Source organism: Carcharhinus amblyrhynchos, chromosome 7, assembly GCF_965287045.1.
Source record: "Carcharhinus amblyrhynchos chromosome 7, sCarAmb.v2.hapA, whole genome shotgun sequence".
Classification (NCBI taxonomy): domain Eukaryota; kingdom Metazoa; phylum Chordata; class Chondrichthyes; order Carcharhiniformes; family Carcharhinidae; genus Carcharhinus; species Carcharhinus amblyrhynchos.
In genome coordinates this window covers 119,663,361-119,679,149 of record NC_137330.1, presented here as the reverse complement: position 1 = coordinate 119,679,149, position 15,789 = coordinate 119,663,361, and the positions used below count along the sequence as shown (strand labels likewise).

Below are 15,789 nucleotides of genomic sequence, written 5' to 3'. Positions count from 1 at the left end.
AAGACAAACCCAGCAAGAGGTGAAAGTGGCAACCAGCAGGAGCACAGCGGGGGGGACAGGCTGGGGCAGGGGCGGTGGGCTCGAGCCTGCTCTGCCATTCAATAAGATCATGGTTGATCTTTTCATAGATTCAGCTCCACTTACCCACCACTCACCATAACCCTTAATTCCTTTACTGTTCAAAAATTTATCTATCCTTGCCTTAAAAACATTCAATGAGGTAGCCTCAACTGCTTCACTGGGCAGGAAATTCCACAGATTCACAATCCTTTGTGTGAAGAAGTTCCTCCTCAACGCAATCCTAAATCTGATTTCTAGTTCTAGTTTCACCTGCCAGTAGAAACAACTTCTCTGCTTCTATCTTCCATATTCCCTTTATAATCTCATATGTTTCTATAAGATCTCCCCTCATTCTTCTGAATTCCAATGAGTATAGCCCCAGTCTACTCAGTTTCTCCTCATAATCCAACCCTCTCAACTCCAGAATCGACCTAGTGAATCTCCTCTGCACCCCCTCCAGTGCCAGTATATCCTTTCTCAAGTAAGGATACCAAAACTGTACACAGTACTCCAGTTGTGGCCTCACCAGCACCTTATACAACTGCAACATAAACTCACTGTTTTTAAACTCCATCCCTCTAACAATGAAGGACAAAATTCCATTTGCCTTCTTAATTACCTGCTGTACCTGCAAACCAACTCCTTGAGATTCCTGCACAAGGACACCCAGGTCCCTCTGCACAGCAGCATGCTGCAACTTTTTACCATTTAAATAATAGTCCATTTTGCTGTTATTCCTACCAAAACGTCACATTTATCAACATTGTACTCTACCAAACCCTCGCCCACTCACTTACACTATCTATATCCCTGTGCAGACTTTCAGCGTCCTCTACACACTTTGCTCTGCCACTCATCTTAGTGTCATCTGCAAATTTTGACACAGTACACTTGGTCCCCAACACCAAATCATCAATGTAAATCATCAACAGTTGTGATCCCAACACTAATCCCTGAGGGACATCACTAGCCACTGATTTCCAACCAGAAAAACACCCATTTACTCCCACGCTTTGAACAAAGAACAACATAGCACGGGAAACAGGCCCTTCAGCCCAACGAGCCCGCGCCGCCATTTCAACATTATGAGTCCCCCCTCCACCCATGACCCTTGTCTATGCTTATGGCATTCAACATCGAGGGAAGACTAATTTAGGGACAATTTGTTACACCAATCAGCCTAACAGCACATCTTTGGGGTATGGGAGGAAACGGGAGCACCCGGAGAAAACCCATGCAGGCACGGGGAGAATGTGCAAACTCCCGCAGACACTGGCCCAAATCCACGTATCTGCACAGCAAACAGTGATAGTCACTGAGCTGTCGTGTTGCCCAGCATCTGGTCCAGTTTAAGCGTACGCTAACAATGTGAAGTACTAGGCTACTCTCGAAACAACCAAGAGCAACCTTCGTACGACCCATTGCGTGTATGCCCCTTGTTGGACAACAAGGCGGACCAAAGCACCTGTGGATTAAAAGAGACAAACATCAATATCACCCACATCCTTATACACACATTCAAGGGAATCCCCAAATGAAACAAGTGAGTCAGAAAATATGTTGGAAGGTCCATAGGGAGGCGCAGGGAGCGGGCGCAGGGAGCAGACACAGGGAGCAGACGCAGGGAGCGAGTGCAGGGATCGGACAGGAGGCTCTTACCATCATCTGTTTACTCGGCATGAAGTCGGCACTCTGTCGAGCCCGTTCAAAGATTTTCTGTAGCTGAGGATTGATGAAGGAATCATCTGGAAAAATGCAAATAAAACAGAAACGGTCAGGGATACCAGGCAGAAGCTCAGACCAGATAACAGTGAGGCTGCTTCACTGATTAACAATAAGATATCTCACAACACCAGGTTAAAGTCCAACATGTTTATTTGGGAGCACAAGCCACTAGCTTTCAGAGTGCTGCTCCTTCGTCAGGTAACTGGGAGTTGTGTTCACAAACAGGGCATATAAAGACACAAACTCAAATTACAAGGTAATGGTTGGAATGCGAGTCTTTACAGGTAATCAAGTCTTAACAAGTGGGGGTATGGGGATGGCCTTGCCAAGATGTTCACCTTCATCAATGACATGTTGAAGGCTCCGGAGAAGATATCGTAGTTTTTCTGCTCCGGGGAAGTACTGGACAACGAAGGGTACTCTTTCGCCGTGTCCCGTGTTTGTCTTCTGAGGAGGTCGGTGCAGTTGTTCACCGTGGAACATCGGAACTGTCGATGGATGAACTGAGCGCCATATCCTGTTCTTATGAGGGCATCTTTCAGCATCTGGGGGTGTCTGTTGTGTGTTTAGGGTGGAAGCTGGAGAAGTGGCACATCGTGAGGTTATCCGTGGGCTTGTGGTACAGTGAAGTGCTGAGGTGACCATCCTTGGTGGAGGTGCATGTGTCCAAGAATGCAATCGATTCCAGAGATGGTGGGATGGAACTTGTTGATGTCAGCATAGAGTTGTTTCAGTGATTGTTCACCGTGAGTCCAAAGGAAGAAAATGTCATCGATGTATCTAGTGTATAGCATCAGTTGAGGGTCCTGTGCGGTGAAGAGGTCTTGTTCAAACTTCCACAGGGCTGTTGCCCTCAACTCGACATGTATGCCCAAGCTGTTAGGAGATGCGTCAATGCCAAATTCATCAGCTGCACTCACAAGACAGCCTCAAACATCACCCAAGCACAACGCAACGCCATCCGCGCTTTCAAGACCAACCGCAACACTGTCATCAAACCAGCAAAGCAGGGGCCATTGTCATACTGAACAGAACGCATTACTGTAAAGAAGTGTACTGACAACTAAGCAATGAGGAACACTACAGACAGTTACCCACAGATCCGACCAACAACCGTCAACTCAACAGACTGATCAAAATCTTTGATCCAGATCTTCAGAGCACCCTCCATGCTCTCATCCCATGTACTCTCTGTGTTGGAGATTTCTACCGCCTCCCAGAAATACACAAGACAAACACACTCGGCCGTCCTATTGTATCGAGCAATGGGACCCTGGGCGAGAACCTCTCTGGCTATGTCGAGAGCATCCTGAAAGCCATTGTACAAAGAACCTCCAGTTTTGTTGTGACACTACGGACTTTCTACGGAAACTCGGCACACGTGGAGCAGTTGAACCAGGGACACTCCTCATCACAACGGATATCTCGGCACTCGGCACCAGCATCCCCCACGACGATGGCATTGCTGCAACTGCCTCAGTACTCAATGCCGACAACTGCCAGTTCCCAAATGCAATTTTACGACTCATCCGCTTCATCCTGGACCACAATGTCTTCACCTTCAACAACCAGTTTTTCATCCAGACACACGGAACAGCCATGGGGACCAAATTCACACCTCAATATGCCAATATCTTGATTACCTGTAAAGACTCACATTCCAATCATTATTTTGTAAATTGAATTTGTGTCTTCATATGCCCTGTTTGTGAACAGAACTCCCGCTCATCTGATGAAGGGGCAGCGCTTGTGGCTTGTGCTACCAAATAAACATGTTGGACTTTAATCTGGTGTTGAGACTTCTTACTGTGCTTATCCCAGACCAACGCTGGCATCTCCACATCATCACCGATTAACCTCACCACCAACAATACAAGCTCACATGTTGAAACCAAAAGAGAAAATGCTGGAAAATCTCAGCAAGTCTGGCAGCATCTGCAAGGAGAGAAAAGAGCTGACATTTTGAGTCTAGATGACCCTTTGTTAAAGCTAAAAGGCATAGAAACTGGGAGATGTTTATACTGCAGGGTGAGGGAATGAAAGATGAGTCATAGCCACAGAAACCAGAGTTTTTCTGTGCCTTTTAGCTTTGACAAAGGGTCGTCTGGACTCGAAACGTCAGCTCTTTTCTCTCCTTACAGATGTTGCCAGGCCTGCTGAGATTTTCCAGCGTTTTCTCTCTTGGCTTCAGATCCAGCATCTGCAGCAAGTTGCTTTTATCTCACATGTTGAAATTGCACACAGAATCTCTCACTGCTCTGCACTGGAGTGACACATACGAGAACGCTAAAGGGAAGAAGAGAGGGTGAAGGAACCGAGGGGGAGAGAGAGCAAGAGAGGAAGGGAGAGCGAGAGGGTAAGGTAGAGAGTGGGAGAAGACCGAGAGGGGGTGGCAGGATCCAGAGAAGTTAAGATAGAGGAGGTGGTGGGGACCCAGGGGCGGTGGTGGGGACCCAGGGGCGGTGGTGGGGACCCAGGGGGTGAGGTAAAGAGGGGCAGGGTTTTCATCAGCTTTCTTTCCCTAGATTTACGGAGATGGTGAGAGCGGGTTAATTGTGGAGAATTGTACAGACTAGCTATCCACAGTCTCTGCTGCCAATTACAGGGTGATGGAGAGGCGCCAATGTACAAACCTTCATGTGAATGTGGTATGGGGCTACAGGAGAACAACTTCACAACCCCCATGGTCACCTTGAGAGCTCTAAGCAGAAGGCAGTTTGCTCTGTCCTAATTGCTATGTGACAAACAAAATGGTGGGAGAAGACAGCTTTGAAAACGTACAAGGAATGAGGGTTCACTGGGTCAGTGAAATGGAACTAACAAGTCTTCCTTATTTCATTGAAAGAGGAACTTGGGAAGTGAAACTTTTTTAAATAAAGTGATTCCCCTGCTGAGTTATGGCAGGAAACAGGAAAGTGTGTCATCATCAGAGATTCCATAACACCTACCCTGAAACAGCAGCAACACTGGGGGGGGGAAAGGCAAATTGTGCGGAGGGTGTGGAGAGTCTGCAGAAGGATCTAGATAGGCTGGGCAAATGGGCCAGGAAATGGCAAATGGAATTTAATGTTGGCAAGTGTGAGGTGGTCCACTTTGGTAGGAAGAATGGTAGGAAGGACTATTACTTACGTGGCGAAAAACTGCAGCAGGCGACGGTGCAGAGGGACCTCGGGGTCCTTGTGCATGAGTCGCAAAAACCCAGCTTGCAGGTGCAGCAGGTGGTCAGGAAGGCGAATGGGATGCTGGCCTTCATAGCGAGGGGGATTGAATATAAAAGTAGGGAGGTCTTGCTGCAGCTGTATAGGGCATTGGTGAGGCCGCAGCTGGAGTACTGTGTGCAGTTTTGGGCGCCGCACCTGTGCAAGGATATTTTGGCCCTGGAGGGAGTGCAGAGGAGGTTTACTAGGCTGATACCGGAGTTGAGGGGGTTGAGCTATGAGGAGAGGCTGAATAAACTAGGCTTGTACTCGCTAGAGTTTAGAAGAATGAGGGGAGATCTCATTGAGACGTATAAGATGATGAATGGGATGGATAGGATAGAGGTGGAGAGACTCTTCCCGCTCAAAAAAGACAGTAGGACTAGGGGGCACAGCCTCAAGATAAAGGGGAGGCGGTTTAGAACGGAGTTGAGGAGGAACTTCTTCACTCAAAGGGTGGTGAATCTCTGGAATTCTCTGTCCGTTGAAGTGGTGGAGGCTGCCTCGCTAAATATTTTTAAGAAGCGGGTTGATGGGTTTTTGATAAGAGAGGGGATTAAGGGTTATGGGGAGAGGGCGGGAAAGTGGAACTGAGCCACAACAGATCAGCCATGATCTTATTGAATGGCGGGGCAGGCTCGAAGGGCTAGATGGCCTACTCCTGCTCCTATTTCTTATGTTCTTATGTTCTTATGTCACTAAATCCCACTGAGAGACATGAAGCCCAGACATCTGCACATACAGATACCGGCCTCTCCACTGTCACAGGCCATTGTGTCTGTCCTGGCTCAGTACTATCCAGTTAGTCCCACGTCCCAGCACTTTGCCCTTAGCCCTATCAATACTTAGCCCATGTCCTTTTGCAAGTTATTACTGAAGATACCTTTCAGGAATCTTGCCCCAGATGATCATTCACTCATTCCGAATGTTTTCCTCAGCTCCACTCTGTCAATCATCTCCTGACCAAAGTAAACTCTCTCAGCTCCGCTAAGTTTGCCTCCTCGGTTCTCTCTCTAAAGCCTCGCTATCCTTGCTGTTGTGTAGCACCCTGATTCTAATGGAACACACTAGTTGAGACCGAGCCAGTGTTTTATTTACACTGCCGCATTACTTCCTCACTTTTGTCTCCTAATCTGTTATTTATAAAGCAGGGGATCCCGTGTGGTTTTTGTAACACCCTTATCGACCTGGTGTACAAACGCCCGTGCCCCGCCTCTCCCCGTCCAGGCGCCCCTGTCCCGCCCTACCCCCTCACCCCATCCCAACATCCCCCGCTCTCCCCATCCCTGTGCCCCCAGCTCTCCCTGTTCCTGTGTCCCTGTTCAGCGTTGTGACCTTTATTTTATTCTGTCCCTCATTGTTCCTTCAATAAATGTATCACATTTATTGGCATGGAGTTCCTCTGCCCTCTATCTGTCTGTGTCTGTCTCAGATAAGAACATAGGAACATAAGAAATAGGAGTAGGCCATCCAGCCCTTCGAGCCTGCCCCGCCATCCAATAAGATCATGGCTGATCTGAAGTGGATCAGTTCCACTTTCCTGCTTTCTCCCCATAACCCTTAATCCCCTTGCCTACCAAAAACCTATCTACCCGCGTCTTAAATATATTTAGTGAGGTAGCCTCAACCACTTCAACAGGCAGAGAATTCCAGAGATTCACCACCCTTTGAGTGAAGAAGTTCCTCCTCAACTCTGTTCTAAACTGCGCCCCCCCGCCCGCCCCCCCCCCCCCCCCATCTTGAGGCTGTGCCTTCTAGTCCTGCTGTCCTTTCTGAGCGGGAAGAACCTCTCCACCTCTACCCTATCCATCCCTTTCATTATCTTATACGTCTCAATAAGATCTCCCCTCATTCTTCTAAACTCTAACAAGTACAAGCCCAGTGTATTCAGCCTCTCCTCATAGCTCAACCCCCTCAACTCCGGTATCAGCCGAGTGAACCTCCTCTGCACTCCCTCCAAGGCCAAAATATCCTTGCGCCAGTGCGGCGACCAAAACTGCACACAGTACTCCAGCTGCGGCCCCACCAGTGCCCTGTACAGTTGCAGCAAGACCTCCCTACTTTTATATTCAATCCCCCTCGCTATGAAGGCCAGCATCCCATTCGCCTTCCTGACCACCTGCTGCACCTGTAGGCTGGGTTTTTGTGACTCATGCACAAGGACCCCAAGGTCCCTCTGCACCGTAGCATGCTGCAGCTTTTCACCCTGTAAGTAGTAGTCCTACCTACTATTATTCCTACCAAAGTGGATAACCTCACACTTGCCAACATTGTATTCCATCTGCCAGGTCCTCGCCCACTCGCTCAGCCTATCTAGATCCCTCTGCAGACTTTCCACACCCTCCGCACAATTTGTTGTTCCACTTATCTTTGTGTCATCAGCAAATTTCGACACCTTACACTCGGTTCCCTCCTCCAGATCATCTATATAAATGGTAAATAGCTGAGGCCCTAGCACCGATCCCTGGGGCACTGGTGGGTGTCGTCTATAGGCCCCCGAATAATGATCTGGAGGTGGGGCGGGCTGTTAACGCGCAAATAAGTGCGGCGTGCAGGAATGGGACGGCCGTAGTTATGGGGGATTTCAATCTGCATATTGATTGGTCGACCCATGTTGGACGCGGTGGGCTGGAGGAGGAGTTCTTGGAATGCTGCCGGGATAATTTCCTTGAACAGTGCGTGTTGGAGCCGACGAGGGAGAGAGCTATCTTGGATCTGGTGCTATGTAATGAGGCGGGTAGAATTAGGGACCTTGCGGTGAAGGATCCTCTTGGAGAGAGTGATCATTGTATGGTGGAGTTTCTGGTGCAGATGGAGGAGGAGAAAGTGGGTTCCCGGACACGCGTCCTTTGTTTGAATAGAGGGGAGTACGGTAGGATGAGAGAAGAATTGGCGAATGTTGACTGGGGGAGCGCGTTGGAGGGAGGGTCTGCTGAGGAGCAGTGGCGGATCTTTAAGGAGATCTTTCTTGGTGCTCAGCAGAAATTTATTCCGATGGTCAAAAAGGACCGTAGGAGGAGAGGTAATAAGCCGTGGATAACGAAGGAGGTGAAGGAAAGTGTTAAATTAAAAGCGGAGGAATTTAGAGTAGCTAAGAGTAGTGGGCGAGAAGAGGATTGGGAGAGGTTTAAATGTCAACAAAGATTGACAAAGAAGTTGATAAAGGAGGGTAGGAGAAACTATGAAGCTGGGCTAGCACTTAATATAAAAAAGGACAGGAAGAGTTTTTATAAATATATAAAAAGGAAGAGGCTGGCTAGGGTGAACGTTGGTCCTTTAGAGGATGAGAAAGGGGACCTAGTGGTAGGGGATGGGGATATGGCTAAGGTATTGAATAACTTTTTTGTTTCTGTCTTCACGGAGGAGGATGTGAATAATTTGCCGGGTGTTAGCGACGGAAAGGTGGTAGGACTGGAGGGTCTTAATGACATTACTGTTACTAGAGAGGCGGTGCTCGACAGACTGGAGGGACTGATTGTGGACAAGTCCCCAGGACCGGATGGAATGCATCCGAGGGTTCTGAAAGAAATGGCGGAGGTTATAGTGGATGCCTTGGTGGTTATTTTCCAGACGTCGCTGGATTCCGGCGAAGTGCCGGAAGATTGGAAAACGGCTAATGTTACGCCGTTGTTTAAGAAGGGTGCCAGGCAAAAGGCGGGGAATTATAGGCTGGTTAGTTTAACGTCTGTGGTAGGTAAAATGTTAGAATCCGTCATTAAGGAGGAAATTGCGAGGCATCTTGAAGGGAATTGCTTGATAGAGCAGACGCAGCACGGTTTCATTAAAGGGAAGTCGTGTCTGACAAATTTACTGGAGTTCTATGAGGATGTGTCTAGGGCAGTGGATAGAGGAGAGCCGGTGGATGTGGTCTTTCTGGATTTTCAGAAGGCGTTTGTCAAAGTACCTCATAAGAGGTTATTGCAGAAGGTAAGGGGACATGGAGTTGGGGGTAGGGTGTTAGCGTGGATAGAGGATTGGTTGTCAAATAGGAGGCAGAGAGTGGGGGTCAACGGGTGCTATTCAGATTGGCGGATGGTGACTAGTGGAGTGCCCCAGGGGTCGGTGCTGGGCCTCAGCTTTTTCCCATTTATATAGATGATCTGGAGGAGGGAACCGAGTGTAGGGTGTCGAAATTTGCTGATGACACCAAGATTGGGGGAACGGCAAATTGTGCGGAGGGTGTGGAGAGTCTGCAGAAGGATCTAGATAGGCTGGGCAAATGGGCCAGGAAATGGCAAATGGAATTTAATGTTGGCAAGTGTGAGGTGGTCCACTTTGGTAGGAAGAATGGTACGAAGGACTATTACTTACGTGGCGAAAAACTGCAGCAGGCGACGGTGCAGAGGGACCTTGGGGTCCTTGTGCATGAGTCGCAAAAACCCAGCTTGCAGGTGCAGCAGGTGGTCAGGAAGGCAAATGGGATGCTGGCCTTCATAGCAAGGGGGATTGAATATAAAAGTAGGGAGGTCTTGCTGCAGCTGTATAGGGCATTGGTGAGGCCGCAGCTGGAGTACTGTGTGCAGTTTTGGGCGCCGCACCTGCGCAAAGATATTTTGGCCTTGGAGGGTGTGCAGAAGAGGTTTACTAGGCTGATACCGGAGTTGAGGGGGTTGAGCTATGAGGAGAGGCTGAATAAACTAGGCTTGTACTCGTTAGAGTTTAGAAGAATGAGGGGAGATCTCATTGAGACGTATAAGATGATGAATGGGAAGGATAGGATAGAGGTGGAGAGACTCTTGCCGTTCAAAAAAGACAGTAGGACTAGGGGGCACAGCCTCAAGATAAAGGGGGGGCGGTTTAGAACGGAGTTGAGGAGGAACTTCTTCACTCAAAGGGTGGTGAATCTCTGGAATTCTCTGCCCGTTGAAGTGGTGGAGGCTGCCTCGCTAAATATTTTTAAGAAGCAGGTTGATGGGTTTTTGATAAGAGAGGGGATTAAGGGTTATGGGGAGAGGGCAGGAATGTGGAACTGAGCCACGACAGATCAGCCATGATCTTATTGAATGACGGGGCAGGCTCGGAGGGCCAGATGGCCTACTCCCGCTCCTATTTCTTGTGTTCTTATGTTCACTCCACTAGTCACCAACCGCCAATCCGAATAGCACCCACTGACACCCACTCTCTGCCTCCTATTTGACAGCCAATCCCCTATCCACGCTAACACCTTACCCCCAACTCCATGCCCCCAACCTTCTGTAACAACCTTTTGTGCAGCACCTTATCAAACGCCTTCTGAAAATCGAGAAACACCACATCCACCGGTTCCCCTCTATCCACCGCACTAGACACATCCTCATAGAATTCCAATAAATTCGTCAGACACAACTTCCCCTTAACGAATCCGTGCTGCGTCTGCTCTATTAAACAATTCTTCTCAAGATGCCTCGCTATTTCCTCTTTGATTACGGATTCAAACATTTTTCCTACAATAGACGTTAAACTAACCGGCCTATAATTCCCTGCCTTTTGCCTGCTACCCTTTTTAAACAGTGGCGTAACATTAGCCGTTTTCCAATCTTCCGGCACTTCCCCGGAATCCAGCGAGGTTTGGAAAATAATCACCAAGGCATCCACTATCACCTCCGCCATTTCCTTCAGAACCCTTGGATGCATTCCATCCGGTCCTGGGGACTTGTCCACAATCAGTCCCTCTAGTCTGTCGAGCACTGCCTCTCTCGTAACAATGATCTCATTCAGGCCCTCCACTCCTACCATCTTTCCATCGTTAACACCCGGCAAAGTATTTGCGTCCTCCTCCGTGAAGACCGAAGTAAAAAAGTTATTCAACGCCTCAGCCGTTTCCCCATCCCCTACCACTAAGTCCCCCCTCTCATCCTCTAAGGGCCCAACATTCACCCTAGCCAGCCTCCTCCTTTTTATATATTTATAAAAACTCTTACTATCCCTTTTTATATTTAGCGCTAGCCTAGATTCATAGTCTATCCTTCCTTTCTTTATCAACTTCTTCGTCACTCTTTGTTGATATTTAAACCTCTCCCAATCCTCTTCTCGCCCACTACTTTTAGCCACTCTTAACGCATCAGCTTTTAATTTAATACTCTCCTTTATCTCCTTCGTTATCCACGGCTGATTATCTCTTCTCCTACTATCCTTCTTTACCATTGGAATAAATTTCTGCTGAGCACCAAGAAAGATCTCCTTAAAGATCCTCCACTGTTCCTCAGCAGACCTACCAACCAATCTGCGCCCCCAATCTACATTTGCCAATTCCTCTCTCATCCTATCGTACTCCCCTCTGTTCAAACAAAGGATACAGGTCCGGGATCCTACTTTCTCCTCCTCCATCTGCATCAGAAACTCCACCATACAATGATCACTCTTCCCAAGGGGATCCCTCACAACAAGGTCCCTAATTCTACCTCAGATACATTACTGTACTCTCTGCTGTTTACTAAATTTGCAAATTTCACCTCATCTACACCATTGAGAGATGTCTGTATAACAAAATCCAGATCACTAATCTGAAAAGTAGCTGTGCTCCCTGTGTACACCACTTGGGGACACTGTTGTAAATGTCCCTCCATCTGAAACAGCAACCGTTCAGCACGACTTTCTGCTCTCCTCCTGCTCTCTCTCTCCTCCGTCCCCCATTCTCCCTCTCTCTCTCTCTTTCCCCTGTTCTAACCATCTCTCTTTCTCTCTCTCTCTCCCTTGTTCTATCCCTCTCTCTCTCTCTCTCTCTCTGTCAGGACTCTCCTGAGTTGCCCATTCCCACACAGTAGGACTTTGGTAAATAGGAATGTTCATGTCTCCTGAACATAAAAAAGGCCAGCTCGGTTTATTTAGGTTTCACACATGTTCTAATATCAGAGAGAGGAATTGGCAGTGCCAGGTCTGTTTATTTCCATCTCTAACACTGACCATCTCCACTCCTGTCTCAGCTCAGTGCTGCTGGAACACTTATCCATGTCTCTGTCAGGTCCAGATACAACACACTTCAGACTGCACTTCCAATTATCCTCTGCACACTCGAGGTCACCCAAAACCCTTGTCCATGTCTAACACACACCCATTTACCCATCTCCCTTGCACTCGCCGACTTGCAGGGACTCTTGGTCCAGCAACACTATAATTTTAAAATGACCATCTTTCTTTCCAATCCCTCGGCCCCACTGCCCTCTGGTATCTGGGCTCCTTTAATTTTGGCTCCTCGTGTATCCCTGAATTTAATCATTCCACCAATGATAGCCCAACCTCTGGAATTCCCCCTCCAGCTCGCATTGCTGCTTTAAGATGCTCGTTAAAACTACCCCTTTGACCGAACCTTTAGTCTTCTGATCTAATGCCTCCTTAATAATCAGGTTGTGTTTAAAAATACCGTGAACTGACTTGGGATGTGTCGATCTCATATAAATTTAAGCTGATTAATTGAACCATGTGGCCCATCTACAAAACAGTGGCTGAAAAATATACCATCCAGTTTTAATCAGTGATTAACAGCCCTTTGCGTCGATGTGAATAAACTGGTTGTAAACTGCACAAACACTAGCTGTGTTCCTGTCCACACGTCTGTGGGACACAAGGAAAAGAGGAGCATTTAGAACACAAATGATCCAATGAACTTTTGTGCAGTGAGCGACTAGTGAAAATAAACTCTTTAGAAAAAACCCAGATTTTAATAAACCCACACCTAGCTGTAAAAGTATTCCAGGACGTCAGGGAAATGCCAAGTAAAGTGGGAAGTAGCTCTCAGCAGCGTCTGTTTACAGCAAGTTTTAAACTGATTATATTTTGACAACCTCCTGTATTAAAGATCACTTTGGAAGTCCAGTCTGAAGTTCATATTCGGAAAAGGGCCAATTAATCCCCTATGTTCTGCTATCAGGAAGTTACAGCAATGGGATTACATGTTTGCTTTCCATAGCTTTTCCGACCATTACACTGCCAGCTAACATTAAACTGCCTTAATCCAAGATGTGCTTTTCCTGCTCCACTGAACTGACAGCAGGGTGTAAGTAAAACCTGCCAGGAATATAGCTGTAATTACATCTCGCTGAGACTTCATAGTAAGTTTCCATTATAAACTGGCAGGAGCACGTACAGTGATATAGCTCATAGAAAGTCAAAGGATACAATACACTGTGACGGCAGAGTTAGCATTGTACCCCAGATCTTTAAAAGTTTCAATCATAGATTCCTCAATCATTACTGTCAATCATAAGAACAAGTGGAGGACATTCAGCCCCTTGAGCTGATCCCAGGCAGTGGCACAGTGGTACTGTCAATGGAATAGTAATCCAGAGACCCAGGGTGATGCTCTGGGGACCCAGGTTCAAATCCCAACTCAGCAGGTGGTGAAATTTGAACCCAATAAAAATCTGAAACAAAAAGTCTATGATGACCATGAAACCATTGTCAATTGTCGGAAAAAACCCATCTGGTTCACTAATGTCCTTTAGGGAAGGAAATCTGCCGTCCTTACCCGGTCTGGCCTACATGTGACTCCAGAGCCACAGCAATGACCAGTTCAAAGGCAGTTAGGAATGGGTAGCAAATGCTGACCCAGCCAGCAACAGCCCCAAGCCATGAATAAATAAATCAATCAGAACACCGCTGATGTGTATTTTAACTCCATCCAGCTGCTGTGGTTCCATAGTCTTTCATGCCAAAGAATCTTATTCTGTTTGTTATTTGGACCTTGCACTTTACCTAGTCTCAATAAAAGCAGAAATTGTGGCTGTTTCTTCTCAGGCCTCCTATAGGATGACACTAGAGAATCATAGAATCCCTACAGTGCAGAAGGGGTCCATTCGAATCTGCACCAACAATCCCAGCCAGGCCCTATTCCCATAGCCCCTCGTATTTACCCTGTTAACACCCCTGACACTGGGGTTAATTTAGCATGGCCAATCCACCTAACCCGCACATACGATGTTGTAGTTTGTTTGAAAGCTCCTTTTACAGCTGATTTGCTGAGCTGGGGTTTCAGGAATTTTTTGTTCCACGTTCAGATTGTAGGAACAGAGATTCAGTGTAACAGAGTGCTCCCAGCCAGTGTAAATAAAAGTTACACAAATGAATTATTTAAACAGAAAAAAACAAACATTTTCACTACCCAGTGAGGAAGCGTTTCCTGATAACATCTCCCCAGACAGCCTGGCTCTAATTTAAAGATTATACCCTCATGTTCTGGACTCTCCCACCAGATGAATAATATCTATTAACTTGATCAATTCCTTTAATCATCCCAACACCCCAATTAGATCACTATTTGATCTTCTATACTCAAAGGAACAAGCCTTGTCTATGTCAACAGTCCTCACAGTTCAACCCCTCAGTCCTGTAACCACTCTGCTGATTACTAAAATGTGGAGTTCAGAAGTGAACGCAACATTCCAGAGGAGATCTAACCAAAGCTTCACATAATAACTACCTCAAAATAAAGACCAATATTCCATTAGTCCTTTTAATTATCTTCCATACTGTAATATTTAATAATTCAGTAATTGATGCCCCAAGTCTCTGTTCACACACAGGCTGGAATTTTACCAGCACTCGGGATGAGTGAGGCTTGCAGAGCGGCATTCTCCGCCTGCCTCATGTGGGATATTACCAGCCTTGGACGGGCAAGGTGGTAAAATTCCAGCAACAGTTCCTGTGCCACCATTTGGAACGCGGCCAAATCTATCCTTTATACCGAGAACCCCCTGCTCCATAGATGATGCGTTACCAGAGTTTGTAGTCCATTAGGTTCACTGTATCTCAGTTTTACATTATCTGGGAAGCTGCCGTTCCCTATGCTGTGCTGTTGCGGAGGAGCTGGTTCAACGTGGGAAAGTTATGGAGGTGTTTATTTATTAGTGTCACAAGTAGGCTTACATTAACACTGCAATGAAATTACTGTGAAAATCCCCTGGGCTTTCCTTCCAGTCCTCAGGATTGCTGTTGTTCATTGGGTTACATTCCAAGCCAAGTTTCAATGATTCTCACATCACTGACATGCAGCTGGCTTGGCTATCTCCAGTTCTCCTACCAAGATGCTGCCATTATCTCAATTCTTTTTCCCTCAAAGCGCCATCATGGCACAATGGCAGAGCGGTTAGCACTGCTGCCTCACATCGCCAGGGACCCGGGTTTGATTCTCGGCTTGGGTCACTATCAGTGTGGAGTCTGCACATTCTCCCCATGTGTGTGTGGATTTTCTCCAGGTGCTTTGGTTTCTTCCCACAGCCCAAAAGGCGTGCTGATTAGGTGCATTAGAACATAGAATATAAAACATTACAGCACAGTACAGGCCCTTCAGCCCTCGATGTTGTGCCGAGCTATGTCCGAACCCAAGATCACGCTATCCCACTCCCCATCATTCTGGTATGTTCCATGTGCCTATCCAATAATCGCTTGAAGTTCCTAAAGTGTCCAACTCCACTATCACAGCAGGCAGTGCATTCCACACCCCAACCACGCTCTGAATCTACCTCAGACATCCCTCCTATATCTCCCACATGAACCTTATAGTTATGCCCCCTAGTAACAGCTACATCCACCCGGGGAAACAGTCTCTGCACGTCCACCCTATCTATCCCCCTCGTCTTCTTATAAACCTCTATTAAGTCACCTCTCATCCTCCTCCGCTCTAAAGAGAAAAGCCCCAGTGCCTTCAACCTTTCCTCATAAGATCTACCCTCCAGACCAGGCAGCATCCTGGTAAATCCGCTCTACACTCTCTCCAATGCTTTCACACCCTTCTTATAGTGAGGTGACCATTGGCCATGCTAAATTCTCCTTCAGTGTACCCGAACAGGCGACTAGGGATTTTCACAATAACTTCATTGCAGTGTTAACATAA

The 15,789-nt window shown here is 47.2% G+C and overlaps 1 protein-coding gene across 3 annotated transcripts in view; it reads right to left on the bottom strand.

Moving 5' to 3' along the window:
* Positions 1 to 15,789, bottom strand: part of coq8aa (coenzyme Q8A, genome duplicate a) — a 78,458-nt gene that overhangs the window by 11,631 nt on the left and 51,038 nt on the right. For all 3 annotated transcript variants that reach the window (XM_080193029.1, XM_080193028.1, XM_080193030.1), the window contains exon 7: positions 1,720 to 1,805. In XM_080193029.1, coding sequence (XP_080049155.1) covers positions 1,720 to 1,805 — 86 coding nt within the window. The remainder of the gene's footprint in view (positions 1 to 1,719; positions 1,806 to 15,789) is intronic.